Raw genomic sequence first — 20,863 nt, 5'->3', positions numbered from 1 at the left:
TGCAATTGCCTCGTTTTGGCTGGTATAGCTGTTAGAGGTTGCGTATAAAGGGCAGAGTTTTTGAAGGCTGCACATCAGTATTGTCTGAGTTAATCGTGAGAAAATGGTTCCTGTTATGTACCAGCGAGGAATTTGTGCTGTCTTTTCTTTGTTCTAGACATTTCTTTGTCTTTTAGCTAGCTGCTCTTCAGTGAATTGGGTGAACTGAGCCTAGAGTTGCTTTAATGAATTAACAGCACTCTGAACGTTTAGGTATAGTCATCCTTTGCCTGCCGGGTTAGGTTTTTCATTATTGATTCTACTCTTAAGCCGGAAAACAAGGAGTACGTAGTAAAATTTGTGCAGATTTTGGTACATATATTTCAACCAAATCTTGACTTTTGAGATACTGAGTGAAGTAAAACCATATCTGGAAGAGCCTCTGTTCCTTTATAAATGTGGTCTAAGGTAAAGATGCCTTGCTTGAGTGCTCTATTTAATGACAGTCTCTTTTCCTGTTAACCAACACGTCTGTGAAGGCCGTCTGAGCTGTTAATTCAGTTAAGAATGTAAGTATTTTTGATGGTTGAATCTGTGTATATTTAAACATTTGAGCGTTCAAAACAATCTGCAGTGTCACTGTTGATCCTATCCTTATGATGGAAGTAAGGGATTGAATAGCAATTTGGAGGATTTGGCCAAGGCTACATTGTAGACACAGGACGCATGACTCTATGCCTTGTGTTCAGTTTGAAGAGGGCCATATTTGGGTTTCTTATATTGCAGATGTAGGAAGCTGGGTTTCTGTTGCAGAACCACTCTTCCCCCCCCCCACCCCCTTTTTTTTTTTTTTTTGCCTGACTACTAATGCACTTTGAAATGATAATAACAAAGCTCACAGGGTATGGGGCAAATGCGATTGCACCTATCCCCTAAAAGGGTTACAGTCATTTATTTTGGTGCCAAGGACCTGAGACGCAATACCCTTACGTCTCCTATGGAACACTCCACAAAAAACAATAATTAGCAAACAGTGATCCGGCACTCCACTCAATGATACATAAGCTTGGAATTTTTTTGCTACTAGCACGCCAAATACGGCCTGAACGTTCACAGCCTAGGACCGAAATGGTGCTGTTTTACAAATTGTGATGGATATAAATACCATACCTGTAACATTGATGGACGATACTTCTGAGTTTACCACCATAGTGCACAGCATTTGTCATTACATCCTTTCTACCGAGGGAGCTATTGGAAGCGATTGCCACTTTGTACTTTCCATGCCTTTTATCATTTAAAAAAAATTCCACTTAGAGATCGGACGAAACGCGATGGCTACTTCGGGTCATTTAAAAAAAAAGAAGAACCTTGAATAAAGAAGGTTCGAGGCATGTGGGCTGCTAAATTCATATCTTAGCATTAGATCGCCGCCTAGTGTTGGGCTCGGATGATTGCACATTGTTGTCCTGGAAGAGTCTTCGAAGTATCCTGAGATAGGTGGCTCCTCCCCTGGACTACAGTGCGCATGGGCATCGGCTCCATCCCCAGATTGTTTTTTTCCGCCATTGGGTTCGGATGTGGTCTCGACGTCTTACTGTCGGAACCAAGTAAAACTAACTTTTAGCGGCCAAAAGGCCTCGATTTTCTTGCGTCGGTATTGTCTGCGCACGGTCTCGAGTCTTCCGTCTCTTGGAGCCGGAATAAGCGGAGTTTTCTTCGCTTTCTAACTTTGAGGCCTTCTCATCGCGACACGACTGCAAGCCTTTTCGGACATGGAGCGGAGCCCGTTTAAGTACTGCCCGCTCTGTGGGTCCAAGTACCCACACATTGATCTACACCCAGTCTGTAACAAGTGCCTTTCGCCTGACCACGACGACGGAAAGTGCAAGTCCTGTGCACAGTTCCGATCAAAGAAAACTCTCAAGCTTCGGCGCGCGGTGCGCTTGGAAGCTAGGCAAGCGGCCCCGGATCCGGAGAACATCTTCGGCGACCAGGACGAAGAGGTCCAGGGTCGCCATCTACAAATCTCCCCACCGAGGACGGAGGTCGAAGCGGATCCGGGAGACGACGACGGAGTCGCGGGTCAAGACCTCGAATACGTCGAAGAGGTAGGAGACGACGATGAGATTTATGGGGCCGCGGCAGACAGCTCGGGGGACGAGCTCTGCCCCGAAGGTTACGAAGATACCGACCGGGACACGGGATCGCCTGTCGGCCTTACCCAGGACCCGTTGCCGCAAGCCACAGCCCCGCCTTCAGGCCCGGCTACGGACTCACTTGCTGGGCACACTGTTTCGAAACCGAAACTGAAACCGTCGGGATCGACGACACCTAAAATGGCCGACCCGAAAACGAAACTGAAACCTAAGGACTCGAGTGTCCCTAAGATGGCTGCCGTGCCGGTGAAAAAGACGGTGCCCGTTACCCCATCGGCTCCGTCGACCTCCGGTCCGCAGAAGCCGAAGAAGTCTGTCGATTCCGATGCTGCAAAATCGAAACCGACGCCCGAGGAGGGGTCCTCCAAGAAAGATGGTCGGCACGGATCAGCGGCTACGACGCCGTCCAAGCCTGCCAAGGTCGGCTCCAAAGAGGCTACGCACGAGAAGTCTGCGCCCCGGCCTCAAGAATCGGAGGTGCCGAGGACGGGTTCCGCGCCCAAAGCGCACAAGGCCCACAAAGACGTCGGATCCGAGGGACCGATCAAAGCATCCTTGTCGGCGACGAAACCCACGGGGAGTGTACCGTCCCCCATTGCGGAGTCACTGCAGAGAATCAGGGAGAAAGCCTTTGCCCCATCGGCTCCGATACCATCGCCGCAGCCGCAAAAGGACACTCCGGCAAAGCCTTCTGGAAAACTCCTCTTTCTCTTGCCACCTAAGGAGGCGCCGAAAGCGTTTTCAACAAAATCGACTCCGAAACAAGTTTCTTCGCCGGCTGGCCCTCTTCCACGTCGGGTACTCGAATCGGAAGACGATTCAGAGCATTTCATCGACGCTGCAACAGGCAAGCTGACCCTCTATAAAAGGAAAATCACTTCAGAGCCAGTGGACTCCTACATCATCCCACTGAAGAAAAAGAGGGTGCCCCTTGACGCCTCAGGCCTCACGGAACCAATCCAGCCTCCTCCAAGACGGAGCCCTACTCCCTCCCCAGAGCACTCTGTGGGTGAGGGGTATGATGAGGATGAGCAGTACAATTTCCCTATCGATGAACCTGATGTACAACCGGATTCATACGATGACACTGGTGACCAGAACACCCAAGGTGTGGGCCAGGACCCGCAGCTCTTTAATGCACGTGCATCCCCGACTGAGGACTCAGCAGGCTTTCATGCACTACTTGAAAGGGCGGCAGCCAATCATGATGTGGACATGCATGCCGACCCGGTTGAGGAAGACTTCCTTTTCGACACCTTTGCAATCTCTGAAAGGACAGTAAAAACACTTCCTATGCTAAAAGGTGTCCTCAAACATGCTGGGGACATTTTTAAGGAGCCTACAAGAGCGAGAGTGGTCAACCCTCGCATTGAAAAGAAGTACAGGCCTGCACCTGCGGACCCCGCCTACATCCGGGGACAATTGCCACTGGACTCTCTTGTGGTTGCCAATGCCAGGAAACGTGCCAACTCCCAGACAACGGGTGAAGCTCCTCCCCCGGATAAAGAGTCCAAAGTGCTAGAGGCAGGGGGCAAAAGAGTAGCTGCACAGGCAGCAAACTTTTGGCGCATCGCCAATACACAAGCGCTCCTGGCGCGTTACGATAGGGCGCACTACGACACCCTAGAACAGGTTGTACAACACCTGCCTCCACAGTTCCAGGAAGCCACACAACTGCTCATTAACGAGGGGAAGCTCATCTCAAACGCAGCCATCAAGTGTGCGCTTGACGCTGCAGATACAGCTGCTAGGGCTGTCAACACTAGTGTTATGCTAAGACGACAGGCGTGGCTACGCATCTCAGGCTTTAAACCGGATATTCAGACAACAATTCTTAATCAGCCGGTCAATCCTGATAGTCTGTTTGGTCCAGATGTTGACACCACCCTAGAGAAAATAAAAAAGGACACGGACACTGCTAAATCCATGGGGGCCCTGCAGTCACAAAAGTTTCGTGGCAGCAATTTTCGTCGCTCAGGCGCACGTGGGGTCACCAGAGGACAAATGGGTCAACAATCCCAGTTCTCGAAAGGTGGGGCACAATCCTCTTTCACAAAACAGAACAAGGGAGGTTACAGGAATAACAGCAACAGAGGTCGCGGCAGAGGAAACAACAACCCCCGCTCCTCTACTCCAAGCAAACAGTGACTCTCTGTCACTGCCCCCCGACCACCTAACACCTGTCGGGGGGAGACTGCAGCAGTTCCTGCCCGTCTGGAAAAACATCACCACAGACAGGTGGGTGCGACAACTAGTCCAGTATGGTTATTGCCTAGAATTAAAGTCCACTCCACCCAACATCCCGCCAAGGCAAAGGCCTATGTCCGCAGAGCACTTGCTCTTATTGCAGCAGGAAGTAGTGGTGATGCTGCAAAAGGGAGCAATCGAGCAAGTGCCGGTGGGAGAGGAAGGCACGGGGGTATATTCCCTGTACTTCCTTATTCCAAAAAAGGACGGATCTCTCAGACCCATTCTAGATCTACGCCCCCTCAATCTGTACATACTATCAGAACATTTCCACATGCTTACGCTGCAACAGATTCTTCCCTTGCTAAACCAAGGGGACTTCTTAGCAACCTTGGATCTCAAGGATGCGTATTTCCATATTCCACTACACCCGTCACACAGAAAATACCTCAGGTTCACTATTCAAGGAAAACACTACCAGTTCAAGGTCCTACCCTTCGGAGTCACAACAGCCCCGAGGGTGTTCACCAAGTGTCTGGCGACAGTAGCGGCGCACCTCAGGAGGCAGAACATCCATGTCTACCCCTACCTAGACGACTGGCTCGTACAAGCCAAGTCAGAGCAGCAGTGCGCCGCGGACATGTCAACTACAATTCACCTTCTTCACGATCTGGGTTTCTCTCTAAACTACCCAAAATCGCACCTTCAGCCGGCACATGTCCGGCAGTTCCTAGGTGCAACGATCAACACCCTGACGGCCATGGCTCAGCCAAACCAAGTCAGGATAGACAGCATGCAGGCCCTGATCCAAAGGTTCAGGCCACAACACTCGCTGCCAGCGAGAGTGTTCATGCAGTTGATAGGCATGATGGCCTCCTGCATCTTCATTGTCCCTCACGCACGTCTACACATGCGCCCGCTCCAGGAGTGCTTAGCGAATCAGTGGACACAGGCTCGTGGCCAATTGACAGACCTAGTGTTGGTTACCAGTCGGGCATACGTCTCTCTGCATTGGTGGACTCCACACAACCTTTGCAAGGGCCGACTGTTCCAAGAGCCTGTGCCGCAGATTGTCCTGACAACGGACGCATCTCTCCAGGGATGGGGAGCTCATGTGCTCCACTACACGGTGCAGGGACTATGGACAACGCAACAACAGAAGATGCACATCAACTATCTGGAACTGATGGCAATCTTCATGGCGCTCAAGTCCTTCATTGTACATCTGTGCAACAAGGTCGTGCTAGTCCGGACGGACAACATGACCGCGATGTACTACATCCAAAAGCAGGGAGGCACCCACTCGCCACAGCTGTCTCACCTGGCTCAGAGCATGTGGAAGTGGGCCATTCAGAGGAACATTCTCCTCATGGCAGAACACCTCCCAGGGAAGGACAATCAGATGGCGGATCTGCTCAGCAGGTACAGCCATCAAATGCACGAGTGGGAGTTACACCCATCTGTCCTCCACCCGTACTTCCAGCAGTGGGGTCATCCGGAGATAGACCTGTTTGCCACAAAAGAGAACGCCAAATGCCAACACTTTGCCGCCAGGTTCCCTCACCCACAGTCGCAGGGAAATGCGATATGGATGAACTGGTCAGGCAAATTTGCGTACGCTTTTCCGCCAGCCCCCCTAATACCGCTGGTCGCAAGAAAGCTAAGGCAACACGAGATGACCCTCATCCTAGTTGCTCCAACGTGGGCGCGCCAGGCTTGGTACACCACGTTCCTCGAACTCTCAGTGGTACCGCATCAAAGACTGCGCCTCACGCCCAGTCTTTTGACGCAGAACCATGGAGAAATTCAGCATCCAGATCCGCAACAGCTCAACCTGGCGATCTGGCTCCTGAAGTCCTAGAGTTTGGGTACCTTAACCTACCTCCAGAATGCATGAGCATCATCAAGGAGGCGAGGAAACCAACTACTAGAGCATGCTATGTTGCTAAGTGGAAGCGTTTTGTCATCTACTGTACATCCAATGACATCAACCCACTAGATGCATCTATCCCCAACATCATCTGCTATCTGTTGCATCTCTACAAGTGCAATCTGGCGTACACTTCCATTCGGATACATCTATCCGCCATAGCGGCTTATCTTCAGAACAGGCAGCACCTCTCTGTCTTCAGAGTGCCCGCCATTAAAGCCTTCCTTGAAGGTCTGAAAAGAGTCATTCCCCCAAGGACACCACCAGCTCCGGTGTGGAACCTCAACGTCGTTCTCACCAGACTGATGGGACCACCATTTGAGCCACTGCACTCATGTGAGCTCCAGTTCCTTACGTGGAAAGTGGCTTTTCTTATAGCTATTACGTCTCTGAGGCGTGTCAGTGAGCTGCAAGCGCTCACAATACAAGAGCCATTCATTCAAATTCACCCAAATAGGGTAGTGCTACGCACTAACCCTAAATTCCTTCCTAAGGTGGTGTCACAGTTTCATCTAAACCAGACCATTGACTTACCAGCATTCTTTCAAAACCCGCAAACGGTGGCGGAAAGGATGCTCCATACATTAGATGTACGAAGGGCGTTGATGTACTACATAGACAGAACACAACACTTTCGAAAGACAAAACAACTCTTTGTTGCCTTCGCACCACAACACAAAGGCAACCCAATCTCCAAGGCAGGGATAGCCAGGTGGATTGTTAAGTGCATCCAGATATGTTATCAAAAAGCAAAGCGCACTTTAACAATACCCCCCAGAGCGCACTCCACACGCAAACTGGGGGCATCCATGGCTTTCCTGGGGAACATTCCTTTAGAGGACATTTGCAGAGCAGCCACGTGGGTCACACCACACACCTTCACAAAACACTACTGTGTTGATGTGCATTCCAAACAGCAAGCTGCTGTAGGACAGGCTGTTCTCAAAACACTTTTTCAGGTTTCTGCAGCTGGCACGGGCAACCGCCGCTGATGGAGGGACTGCTATGTATTCTATGCTAAGATATGAATTTAGCAGCCCACATGCCTCGAACTGAATATGCTACTTACCAGTATGCATCTGTTCTTGGCATGTAGGGCTGCTAACATTCATATCGCCCGCCCTCCTCCCCGGTGCCTGTCGCAGCTGCAGATATACTATTGTATTTACTCATTAGCATGGACATCCTTTACACTTTTCACTCCATCTTCTGCCACAATGGCGAAAAACAATCTGGGGATGGAGCCGATGCCCATGCGCACTGTAGTCCAGGGGAGGAGCCACCTATCTCAGGATACTTCGAAGACTCTTCCAGGACAACAATGTGCAATCATCCGAGCCCAACACTAGGCGGCGATCTAATGCTAAGATATGAATGTTAGCAGCCCTACATGCCAAGAACAGATGCATACTGGTAAGTAGCATATTCATTCTACAACGGCCTGCTGATTTGTTTCTAAAAATTTGTTTTTATAAGATTATGTATCATTGAGTGGAGTGCTGGATCACTGTTTGCCAATTACTAATGCACTTTGACTTGACCTGCCAATCAGGTTCCCGGGGCCTGTGTTCTTTCCCAAAACCTTACCTTGTACCCTGATTGAACCTCTCTGGCCATATGTCAGTCCCCTATAAAAGGTACCAAGGGCACTGTGGACAGGGAAGACCTCTAAGGGCTGCAGCACTTATTGTGCCACCCTTAGAGGCCCTGTACCTTTACACACACTGCCATTGCATTCTGCGTGTTTTGGTGCAGAACTAAGTGAAAAGTCGACATGGCACACATCCCTGTGTGCCATGCCTACAACCCACTGCCCTGGCATAGGTCAGCCACGCCTCTAGCTGGGTTCACTATACCAGTGGTGAGGGTACAGGTGCATGAGCCCTGTACCCCTACAGTGTCTTAGCCAATTCTTAGACATTGTGAGTGCAGTAATACCATTAAAAGTATATGGGTTTTGGAGTGAGTCTCTTAACGAACTCCACAGCACCATAATGGCTTTACTGAAAACTGGGAAGTTTGGTATCAAACTTCTCAGCACATTAAACCCACACTGATGCCAGTGTGGGATTTAATGAAAAATGCACTCGGAGGGCATCTTAGAGATGCCCTCTGAAAAACGACCAGCCTCTGGTGGGTTCCCGGACTAGTACACACCAGCCTACCACCACAAGACATGTTTCTTGACCCCTAGGGTGGGTGCCTTCACTCCCTGAGCCCAGAAACAAAGCCTTTCCTGGGCAAGGTGTTCGCACTTCCCCCCCCCAGTCCAGGAATAGCCATCTGTGGCAGGGGAGCTTCAAAGGCCTTGCAGCCTTTGTAATGCGACCCCCAGCCTCCCCTGCTATCAGGAGCAGGCCCCCTTACTGTCTCCCCTCCTTTCGTCGGGAAGACAGGCGGGGAATATTAGCCAGCCCAGAAGGTGTGCCCACCTCTTCCAACCCCACCCCTCAGGTGGGGTTTACGAGGTGAAGCCCACTCTTCAGTGCCCGCCATCTTGCAGATGGCAGGCACTCCCCAATCAGGATTAGGGATTGTGCTCACTCCCCCACATGGGGTGAGAACACCATGGGAGTGGTCACCCTAAGGTCAATAGCCCATTGCCTACTGACCTAGAGAGCCTTAAAATGCCTCCTAAATACAGTATTTAAGGGGCAGCCCTGAACCAAGAAGACGGATTCCTGCAACCTAAGAGGAAAAAGGACGAAAGAAGACACCCAGCAGAGGAGACTGCAGAGAACAACTGACTTGGCCCCAGCCCTACCGGCCAATCTGCGGTTTACAGAGATCCTGCGCCAAAAGTCACCTTGTCCTGCAGCCAGCGACCTCCAGAACCCAGGGAGGACTGACTGACTTCAACAAAGACTGGTGCTCCTGTGAACAGCAGCTCTGTTTAAAAAAAAAAAAAAAAACCTCCTAAGATAAACTCTGAGCCTGTCGAGGACAAAGAAACCAGACGCCTGGAACCACCACTTCACCGGTCGCCTACAGCCCAAGTGGCCCATCGGTTCCAGCGCTCCAGAGTTTGAGTCCACTGTGGGTTGACTCCTCCAGGACTCCCCGGCATCGCCTGCAGCCTCTGCACAGACTCCTTCCTCCTACCAAACCACAAGTGGCCCAGTAAGTTGAAATTCGACCTCAAAAGACACCCCTGCATCCAGACGCCCTAGAGAAGAAAACCGAAGGGCACCTATGTCCCAGAGCACTTCAACTTACCTGCCCAGATGTTGGTTCCTCTGGGAAGTCTTCCAGGACCCAGCCTGCAGCTGAAAACCGAAAACAGAACACCCAATGCCAAACCAGCACCCTGCGCTGCTGCGGGTGCACTTTTTGTGCTAAACAGGATCCCCCTTTGCCCTGAGCCTAACACCAGGAACTTTGCTCCCACAACCCATTGGCCGTCTCATAAGCAGCCACAAAGCGGAGGCCCCCTATCCCCCATTGGAAAACATTGGGCCTCAGCATCCGCCGCCCTAGTGCCGCTGAGGGTGTAACAAGAGTGCATCCTTGACACTGGGGGAACCCTTGTTCTAAACTCAGAAACTCAACCCCAAAGACCGATTTCTTACCTTGTAATTGTTAACTTAGTTTCTCTCCGTAGGAATACATGGACTGTTTTTCTCTGAAAAATGTTCTAACCCCTTCCGTGCTCGCGTCGGCCAACGGCCGTCGCAAGCACTACCTCGCCAGTGCTGCGCACGTCTGTTGGCCGACGCAGCCCTGCCCACTCATTAATTCTCACGCACTGCGGGAGAATTTGTGCTGCGGCTAAGTGTGGAGTTGATTTGTATGGAAACCTGAAAAATAACAATTGTGCAAAACTGATTTTACTTTCCTTTTCCCTGGGAAAAGGCCCAGTGTGATATCTAGGGATATCACACTGAGTAGAAAGTTATTAAAAAGTCATCTGTACAGAAATTTCAATACCTTGACTTACATATATTTAACGACTGCATTTGAACTTGCATTCACTTGTAAACACTGCATAATATAGTGCAAAGCATTTATTTAAATTACCTGTGCGAGGCTTGGCTTGGTTCTACAAATAAAATAACTAACCAATATTTTTTATACAAAGAAAATTGGTTTGAGTTCAGTCTTTGAGTGTGTGACGTCATTTGCTGATAGTGTTTACAACAAATGCTTAACACTACCACAAATAGAGAGTACGTTGCTATCTACTTTTACCTCGCGTACCTTTGGGGTTCCACTGGACTCTGTGCACACTATACCTCATTTTGGTATAGTATATATTAGCCTGCCTCCTACAGCAGAAAAAAAGGTTTGATCGGTTTATCCATTCAGGTCCTAAAATTGGTTATAAATAACATGACAAAATGTTTGACGCACAGCTATGATTTTCAAACCGTAATGTTTCGAGTCTAGGCTTTTTTTATTTGATGCCATGTGAGTAGCCGTGGTGACAATTACTTTTGTGTACATTGTGAGGTTACTCACTAAATTTTACCCTTGGCTTTGAGACTTTTAGACCCTTCCGATCTGTTTAAACTAGAAAAAGGTTTTCTTTTTTGTAATCTGCAACAGATGGTGGATTATATGGCAAGTGAAGTAAATTCATAATTAATATAGCTGCATGGTAATTCATGGTTGGTATTGTGAGAAGCATCTGGTAAAGGAAGCGTTGTCCACTCCAATGAATAGATCTATAAGAACTGCACTTTGCTTTGATGGAGCTGTTTAGCCAAAGCTAGTCAGTCTTAGGATATACCTTGTGTGGTGCCAGTCCTTAGGGCAGGTTGAGAAGGCGTGGAGGTGCTCCAAGGAACAGTCATCTTGTGCAGTAAAGATGTGAAAGTAGTAATGCAATGGTAGCCAGAACGTTAAAGGAGCCCAAACTGTGGGAAGAGTGATTTCAAGAATCTCATGTACAAACTTTGGAGACATTTGATTTGAAATCTAAGCAAGAGCCCATAATCCGCCTTAAATACATACATTTAGGCTGATTTAGTGGTGACAATAGTGCTCTTTAGAAGCCTTGTTCTCATCTTCTAAAGCTTCACAGTAGAAAGTTGTTTTAAAAAATCTAGACTTGGCCCCAGGGTGAGGACAGCTTAAGTATAAGATTGTCCCTCAGAAAGTGTGACGCACACACAGTATAAAAAAGCAAACTGAAAGATGTTTCAAAATTGTTGATCATGTGTCACTTCAAATAAACTAGGCAAATCCTACTTTCGTTGGTCTGGGCAAGATTCCAGTTGACCAAAAAAAATAGAAATGTCAAAGGCAGTGAATTGAGGTACATGGATTTAGTCTACCATGACACAATTTATTTGTACAGAGTTAGGAGAGGAAGGTGGATGTCTTTAACATATTTAATGCCTCTTAGATTATATCTGTATCCTCTACTAGAAAATTTGATTAAATGGCTCTGCTTCTGTCATTGGGCCCCTAACAAAGGCAATGTTTGCAAAATCCTGAAAGGCCATTCTCTCACTATTGTAGAAACTGTCGTATTGTTTTTTTCAGCCCATTTACTCACTTGATCATCCATCTCCTCTATGTTACCACTGTATTTATTTTATGACGCTACAAATGGTGATTGCATGTATTGGAGGATGAGTGATAATAATCAAGGACAGGGCCTTGTTGTCGCCGACTCTACCCATGTTTGTGGCTCCTGGGTTGACCGTAATATTTTGTAAGTGCCCATTAGTGTAAAACAGTTAGGGATGAGTGTAAACAATACTGAAGGCATGCAAGTACATTTTAACTCCTGAAAGAATAATTCAGAATTCGTAATCATGGGTGGCTTTGGCTTTTGCCATTTCTGAAGTATGGGTGGTCTAATTTAGGAGCACTGCGGTATACTCAAGACCTAAAGACACTTTGTATGAGACTAGTGTCTTCATCAGATATGTAATCTTCTTCATTAAATGAACTGGTTAAAGAATCTAAATATTTAAAGAATTACTTTGTTTTGTGGCTCCCATGTCAACCCCCAGACATCAATATTGGCGTGCTACATGCCGAAAAAGTGCTTCAACATCACATCAAGGGTTGCAAGCGCTATATAAATGCAAACTTTATTTCCCTCTTCTATCCCTCCGCTAGCCTTCTCAATCCAAATGACAGACTAACATTTCCACCACTCAAATTACTTTCATATTTCATTATACTAATTCACCACTAATCATTTGTGTTCTAGAGTAGCATCCAACTCCGAAAAATGCTTCGGCGCCTCGTCAGTGGTAGTAAGCGCTAAATAAATGTAATCACAATACAATATTTCTGAAATAATTGGTTTTACACAGCTGTAATTCAATCAAATTGTATTTCTTAACTTGTTAAGACAAATATAACCAGATTCTATGTGAAGTAAGGTAAAAAAAAAATAAGTAAGAAGGTAGTGGAGGGAATAATTAAATTGATAATGGATGTGTGGTGTAAAATCGGAGTACTGAATAGGAGAACACAAAAAACAATTCCCTTGAATAAACACCAGAAGCTATATCCACCTAATTTTTAAGGCAGCTGAAGGAGATTTCGTTGGATCTATTTTACTGAGTAGTGCTGACCGAGTATTCCTGCAATTGGTCTTTGCTGTAGTCCTCTTTTAGATCAGTGTTTTCAGGTATATCATTCTGACAACTTAACCTTATCTCTTAGGAGGAGGGAGGACAGTATCCAGGAAGATCGAGGCAGCTTTGTCACCACACCAACAGCCGAGCTATCCAATCAGGAAGAAACTCTGCTTGGAGACTTTCTGGACTGGAGCTTGGATTCCTCTTGCACAGGATATGAAGGTGACAGAGAAAGCGAGGGCGAAAAGGAAGGAGATGGTAAGTCTGATCCACTCCAAAATGGAATTCTTATTCCACTGCAAGAAAGAGTATGCTTGGTCGTGCAAAGAAAATTATGAAGTTCTTACATACTTACACTCAACAGCTCTGAAGCTGTTATGCAACCTATGGAGATGGTGATAGCAATCTGATATAGAAGAGACTTAGCTGGCCTTTCTAATTTCTCCAAGGGTTTCTGCACAGTTTCATAAATTCAGACAATTGCTAGTCATTATGGCACAACCTATTAATACAGTAAGTGTTTGTATTTGGTCTGCTGGGTTTTGTGCCCAAAAAATTGTCTTTGGGAATATTATTAGTAGGTTTTGACTCGCATACTTGGAACCAAAAAGGATCAAGTCTGTTCCACCCTTGGTCTCTAACCGAACACCTCTAAACTCACTGGTGGTGAAAAATGAATCTAAAATGAAAGTAATTTATTGGGGCATTGTGGGCTTATAGTCCACATTCTAGTGAGTCAACTAGACTTTGCCATGGTCAACACCCGGGGGGGGGGGGGGGGGTCTATTTAAATGAACTTCCAGGCTCAATATTCCAACTGCAAAACCATTGTTTTATGTAAGTAACTGGTTTCCCTTATCAACGATGATTACCTTGTTTGAAAAAACTGACCGCTGATCAAAGACAGTGGAGCCCCCAATGTATTTAGTTATCTCAGCCAAGCTCCTGGAGAATGATGTAAAGCCTCCGCTTTCTACTCCTCTTTATATTATTTCTGCCTTTGTTCCTGCTCAGTCTGATTTTAATCTGGCTGGTGGGAATAGCTTTATTTCTGTTGTAGAACTAATTCCTTTCATGAGCCTTCGATCATCTTGTGCCTCACTAGGCTCCATGGGATAAGTCCGATCTTATCGCAACTCAGGCTATCGCCCCTTTTCCCTATTTCTCCTCGTACTGCAACCTTGGTTTCTCATGGGCATATGTTATGCCTGCTATTTTTAAGGCTTGCTTTGAGTCTTCTGATAACCTCATCTGTTTCTGTGGATTCGCCTATGCCATTCAGTGATTTTGAAATAAAACAGGGGGATAATCATTTTCAGGACTGAATAATTGTAGTAGCCTACTGCATGCCCTTCATAGTATTAAAGTACCGAAAGATTTTAGTTCTAGGAGGTTCCCCCAATGCATGATGTGACATATGGTTCCCTTCCAACCTAGCGCTTGCCTACTCTCCTATTCTAACAGTTCATATTAAAAATTTGATATCCTTTTTGATGATTCCTTATATTGAACTCCCTCTTCCACCAAGTAAATAAGACTGCACTACTTTCTTCTCAAAAGGTTGAACAAGATTCTCCCCTATAAGTGCTTTGAAGTCAAACTGGTGATGCACAGGTTTGTTGTCCCCAGAGTTGACAGTGGTAATGTCCTCACCACCTCCAAAGCATTTAGAATAACAGTTTTTATTTATTTTTTCGTCTAACTGGTGCCCCCTTGTTGATGCGAATTGTGTTTAGCACATTCTGCTCTCTGTATAAAGCTATCCATTATTCTGTACCACACTCGATTCAAAAAGTGGATTTTTGCTTTGTTCCATCAAGTTCATTCCGTTCATCTGTAACCCTGCGTCCTGTGGTAATACTCTGCCCGTACATGTATATTTTCTGTATTCTCAGTGAAACCTGCTTCTGTAAGGTATCAAAAGTCTCCCCTTCAATGAATTCCATCGTTAAATATCTTAAAATTCTGTGAATCCTACTAAAACAACCTGTTTGTAGACTAGACCCGTTTTGCTGATGATCCGATCCAGGTGTAAGACTTATGTAGTTGTCCATAAACTGCCAAAGTCTGATCAATCTGATGGCCTGCCAGCGACCCCCCTCTCAGGCTCCGCTAGCCAGATTTTTTTTTTACTGCATTTTAGTGTGAGAATTCTCAGGATCTCTCCTAAAGAATTTGACTTTCATTTGCAATTGGAGAGGTTGTGGCCTTACAGCTAGAGTAGTTGACCTCGAAGCTGGTGAACCTGGCAGGGACGCTCAACATCCTGTGATTCTGGGCTAATCCCTTAATCTCCACCTGCCCAACAAAAATAAATGTGTCTAATACACCTGGTGCTCGTGTAAAGCGCTCCGATACCTTTGGGTCAGGTTTTGGGGCATACAAAACAAATTTGGGGGGGGGGGCTGAAGATTCTCCAAATGATTCCAGTTTCATCTTCATTTTTACACTGCTCTTGAGATACATTTCCGTGTGCTGCCTTTGTTAAAAGGAACTTGAATCTACAGCACTACACGCTATAAACAGATGCTTCAAGGCAAGTAACATTTTCCTTAATTGGCACCCATCTCATCCACAAACATTTTTGGCACATATTCAAAGATGACCCATAAGGATGGCACACCAACACTTCCTCTATGATGAAGGCTTCAAGCCAGTCACATTTACCCTCAGCTAAGGACAAGAGTGGTCTTTCAAAGCCAGCCATGCCTGCCGAGAAAGCATGCATTGAAGACCTGTAAAAGGCCTGTGATAGAAATTCTTGGTTTTCAACTAGGATATCAGTCTTCTTGGTTGTCAAGACAACCTAGTTGTCATTTATGCTGTTGGCTGCATCATCTTCAGCACCAAAAAGATGGTCGGCTGAAATAGTGTATGGCCCCACAGACGTTCTCTGCAGTGGCACAAGATGTCCTCCCTAAACAGCCATCTTTGCAGCTTCTTTGTTCTTGAGTAAGGTCAAACTTGTGGCTACAGCTAAACTGGTACCATTAAGGGTTCAATGCAAATTTATGTTGGTAACATTGCTGATAAACTGATTGTTGAATCCACACCATCACCCACAACACAAATGGTTGTTACATGTTAGGGCGCTGTTGTTTGCCAGCCTGTCAATTCAGACACAATTTGTTTCTTCGGTTTCTTGCCAACCAACTTCAAATTTCACTGTACAGAAGTCCACACCGGATACTAGCAGATCTTCTCAAGACCTGTCTGGACTGTAGCCATTCAGAGTTGTGCCAAACTGTTTAATCTGTAATTAAGTCTAAACTTGTCTGGCTATTTTCAGGCTTTTTATGTTCCTTTCTTGACATAAGCCAGAGTTTCAGGTTGAAGTACTGCATTTAACGCACTAAATTTATTGACATGCTTGTACCCATGCCCGTTTAATGTGGTGCTAGAGTAATCCAGGTGAAAGTGTTGATTGTCCTGGGGTTACCTCCAGTGTTGGACGGTAGGACAATGGATGGCCTAGGCTGAGTTTGGCCCGATGACTACAGATCATGCTCATTCATGACACTGCATCAGGCCAAGACCAATGTTGAAAAAGCATAAAAGTCTGCTCTCTTAGTACCTTGTATCCATACACATTATTTCCAAATTGTCAAGCATACCAAATCGCTTTCAGGGTCTTGAACCCGAGTCTGAAATGTTTCTGGAGCTGGGAGCAGATTTTGAGCCTACCCTCTCTCAAGGGAAATAACACATGTCCTCCGGTACATCACTTCATCATGAATTCCTTACCACTATGACATAAATTGGAGATAGTGGGCATTTATGCAACTGTTCCACAGAGCAGATCAGGGACAGACCACGTTAACGTCTATCAATGCAACTGTGTAGAACAGTGGATTATATGGTGTGGTTGCCCATAACTGGTTGGGAGCCTGTTACAGGGGCCACTAGGTCCAGGTAGACTGTTACTTGCCTGGTCCAGCAGTCTCCAGTCCTTACAGAAGATTTCACCTGGATTGCGGTTGTAGCCAAGAAGTGGTCCTGATACAGGGGATGCAGGAAAGATGCTAGAGCTGTAGCAGCAATGTGATGAGTATTCCTGGGCGTCACCGTAGTCCACAAACTTCAGGGGTTACCTCCTAACTCTCCCACAATGCCTCAGTGAAGTCTTGTGCAGGTCTATTTGCTACTGGTCAGCTGGTCTCCGGTTACAGTGGTCTTCAGTGGTTGTCCACAGGTGAGTCTTGTAGGAGGGCCTGGGTCCATTTCAACATTTGCTACAGGTCCCATGCACTTGGGGACCCTTTAGGCAGGTTGGAATTCTGTCTCCTAGCAGGTACTTTGACATCCAGCGGAAGGCAGGAGATCCTCTGCATCTGAGCTCTCAAGTGCAGGCTTCCTCTAGCTTTTGTGTCTCTGGGGAGTATTGAATACTCCATATCACTTGGTCCTATGACATTGTTCAGGGCTGTTACACTGATGGGCTATTTCAGTGGATTGATGTAACTAACTTTTACATGTGACTGCGTATTCATTCAGGGGTTGAATCTGCCAGTTTAGTTTTATCTTGTTTACCATGTGAAATGGTTCTATGCTCAGATTCAAGTTCCATTGCTATTCAAATTTTTTCGTTGGTGGCAAAGGTTTGACTGGACGAGCCCGTCGACGGAGCCTAGGAAACCGCGGGAATTTTCATAGAAGCAATCGTCGTCGACGTACCTGATATTTTTGTCGTCGACGGACGCTGTTTTTTCTCCGGCACGGTCCCTGGAGTGACAGAGTATTTGTCACCAGTCTTTTCCTTTTTGGACCGAGGAAAAGTGATATAAACCTCCTTTTTGCCCTTTGAGGCTGTAACCAATCCAGCAGCCTGGCCCTGCCTCTCCTTTTCACTTCCGTGAGGAGATTGAAGGGGACCAGCCCTCTTAGACCTGTCCGAGATCTTATGAGGGGCCTTGAGAGGGGGCTCGGCTGAAGAAGAACAAGGGGGAGACCTACCCCTCTTCTTGGATCTGTGAGAGGAAGCCAGAGATGTTAAATCCTCTTCATCTGATGAGAGCACCTCCTTCCGAGTCTTCATTTTCTGAAGTCAGGTCAAAAGCCGACCCTCTCTGTCACGAAGTGTCTTTGTAGAGAAGGTTCTACACATTTTGCAGTCTGGCCTTGTGGTCCGGGTATAAGCAATAGATACAGCTTTCATGCTTATCTTCCACCAAAAGTCGCTTTTTCCCACAAGAGGCACAGGACCTGAATAAGGCCTTCTTCTCCTTGTCAGACATGTCTTGATTTCAGTAGAAAAATTGAAGAAATAACCAGAAAGAATGAGAAAACTGAGCAGAGCTCAGTGGAGACTCCCTAGCACAACGTGCGGTAGAAATATCTGAGGCTCTGAGCTCTCTCAGGAAGGTTCTATGGGGTGAGGCTGCTCTGATTGGTCCTGACAAAAGTTTGGTCTCTTTTACACAAAGAGGATGATAGGATACAAATGAGATGAGGCCTAGGCCTATTTTTTCTCTTTTGTTCCTATGGTTGTGATACTACCGAGGCTCCCATTCCGACGACGGGGAATGATACAAAGCATGGGAATCTATGAAAGTTACCAGTACTGGGGAACCAAAGTTACAGGTAAGTAACTTGTTTTCTTACATGTGACTGCATATTCATTCAGGGGTTGAATCTGCCAGTTTAGTTTTATCTTGTTTACCATGTGAAATGGTTCTATGCTCAGATTCAAGTTCCATTGCTATTCAATTTTTTTTCGTTGGTGGCAAAGGTTTGACTGGATGAGACTGGATGATAACTAGCTAGAATGAGCTTCACCTTGAGGTTTACATCTTTATTTTCCGCATCAGTATGCCGTCATAAGAGTCAAATAATAAAATTAACTTTTTGTCTGTTCAGTTACAGGACCCAGTGGCATCTTGGACATCACTGTGGTACATGTCGATCCTGACCAGCACTGTTGTGAGGACTCCAGTGATGAGGAGTGCCCAGTGAAACATGATTTGCAAAGTATGCCAAAGCCAGACCACCTCATATCTGTCTGTGGTGAAACTTCATTGAAGCCATGGATTACTTTCCACACACCAAAGGAACCTTCTGACCAAGCCACCTCTGGCTATTCATCTGTCAGTAGTGGCAGTCCCACATCGTCTATAGAGACCAGCTGCGCCACACCAACTACAGCTACCTCAGCACTGCCCCAAGGGACCAGCGGCAAGGGCTGGCCATTCCTCACCCAATACTTGAAGCCATCTTTACACCCTGTCCCCACTAGTCCAACTGAGGACAATGGTCACAGGCGGCAAGTGAAGCGCAAAAACATAGCAGGACACAGTGAAGAAGAGGACACAAAAGTAGGAGTTTTAAGCCTTTAATTTAATGTTGAAAAAATGGCCTTAAAGTTTACATTTCTGCAGTATTTGTATATATCCTCCTTTTGGAAAGGAGTTCAAAGGATTTTAAAAGAGGAGAATCAATTCATGTCTTTGTATCCTGCCTGCACATCTTTTCTAGCTGGAGTGTAGAGACTAAGTATTAGGCCTCACTCCAGTTTCTTCCCTGAAATTGCTCAATCTGCTCGTTCACCAGGATTTGGACTAAAGCCTGAAGAAGCACTCTATATTGACATTGGCAGTCAAAATGGCCAAAGGAACTTCACTTTCACTTACTTCACCTTGCCCAGGGATTGACTGAAACGCAAGCAATCCACGCTAAGCACAGTCATAGGAGTATACACGTTGCCTCATACAAAGCACCAGCCACCAAAGGAGAATGAAGTCCTTACTTGATTGTGGGGTTTCAGCTTTAATGGACTTTAATTTGACAAAATCCATTCATTTTACCTATGAGCACCTGCTTTTTAAAAAATGTTCCAAACAGTGTGTATATACTAAATCACAATTTTCTTTTGATCGGTTTTCTTGTGTGGTGACCTTTTGACACAAGGGCATTCATGTTTTAAGCATATTTAGATTAGCACTATGGGTGAATGCACCTGCTTGAATCAATGAAACTTTCAGGGATATGTTTATGTAGACTGGTCACTTCAGCCATTTATTCTCATGCGGGCAGTGAAAGAAGTGCCATTGATTTGTGTAATAGTTCAATCTAGAAATATCACTGAAATACTTTAAGGCTGGTAGTAGACCTAGTATAAACAAAGCAAGTGGTAATCTGGGCCACCACAATGTACGCTTCTACAGTAATTGTGCCTTCATTTTATTATACAAAGCAGCTTGCTGCTTTGATTGGCATTTGGCTACTGCACCTTGTTTTAGGAAGGTCATATCTCACTTGCTGTCTGTGTTCCTAAGTTCTGGAAAGCAGTCCACTGATTGGACTTTTAACCCGATGTGCTATTGGCTAGTCAGCAGACTCCCCAAGATGAGATCACTGAACCTCCCAACTTTCTTGTCCTGAAGAGAACCAGATGCACAGAAAGTTACGAAGCAAAGCAGATTTGTTGTTTTAGTTTGTGTGGAGATTTTTTTTTTTTACACAGCAGCACCGGTTATCTTATGACTGACTTGAAATGTGAACCAATCCTTCTCATAAATGAAGTATTGAAAGACATATTTATCTTCATGGAATGAATCAATGCTTAAAGCAAAGAACTACTTAAGATTGGACTTTGTGTGAAAACTTCATGTGAAATTAATTCTACTGGCGACTTGAGCAGTGTTAGCCAATGAATTAGAATCTATATCCTTAAACTGTGATAGAATTTGTATTGTACTATTCATTACATGTGGGTTAATTCAGTCAGAGTACAGAGTCTCTCTCCCACGTTTCCAAAGTAAGACATTAATTATTTGGTGATTGGCTTAAAAATCACTATAGGTTCCTTTGGGGAGCATACATGAGAATGTTGTATTGCTGGGCACTCTTCCTGTCTACTATATAGTAGTCATACCATTGCTGTCAGATCTGTCCATACCCATCCACTGAACCAAAGTGTTTGTTGTTTCTATTGTTGACAGATGAGTTGTATGGTCAGTTTGTCTATCGATTAGGATGGCTAATTGCGTGTGTCAGGTTATATCCTTCTTACTCAATATGTTTGGCAGCTAGAGACTGGCCTCCCTCTAGCTCATCCTACAGCCATCAAC

General features: G+C 46.0%; 1 protein-coding gene across 1 annotated transcript in view; it reads left to right on the top strand.

Moving 5' to 3' along the window:
- The window catches only part of CCNF (cyclin F), a 145,906-nt gene extending 126,235 nt beyond the window's left edge, over positions 1-19,671 (top strand). Inside the window, exons 16-17 of the mRNA XM_078663006.1 lie at positions 12,883-13,055; positions 18,654-19,671. Of these exons, the coding sequence (XP_078519132.1) occupies positions 12,883-13,055; positions 18,654-19,129 (649 nt within the window). The 3' untranslated portion in view covers positions 19,130-19,671. The remainder of the gene's footprint in view (positions 1-12,882; positions 13,056-18,653) is intronic.
- Positions 19,672-20,863: the final 1,192 nt, after the last annotated feature.

The sequence above is a fragment of the Lissotriton helveticus genome, chromosome 10, assembly GCF_964261635.1.
Source record: "Lissotriton helveticus chromosome 10, aLisHel1.1, whole genome shotgun sequence".
NCBI lineage: Eukaryota > Metazoa > Chordata > Amphibia > Caudata > Salamandridae > Lissotriton > Lissotriton helveticus.
This window is presented reverse-complemented; position numbering and strand designations above follow the sequence as displayed.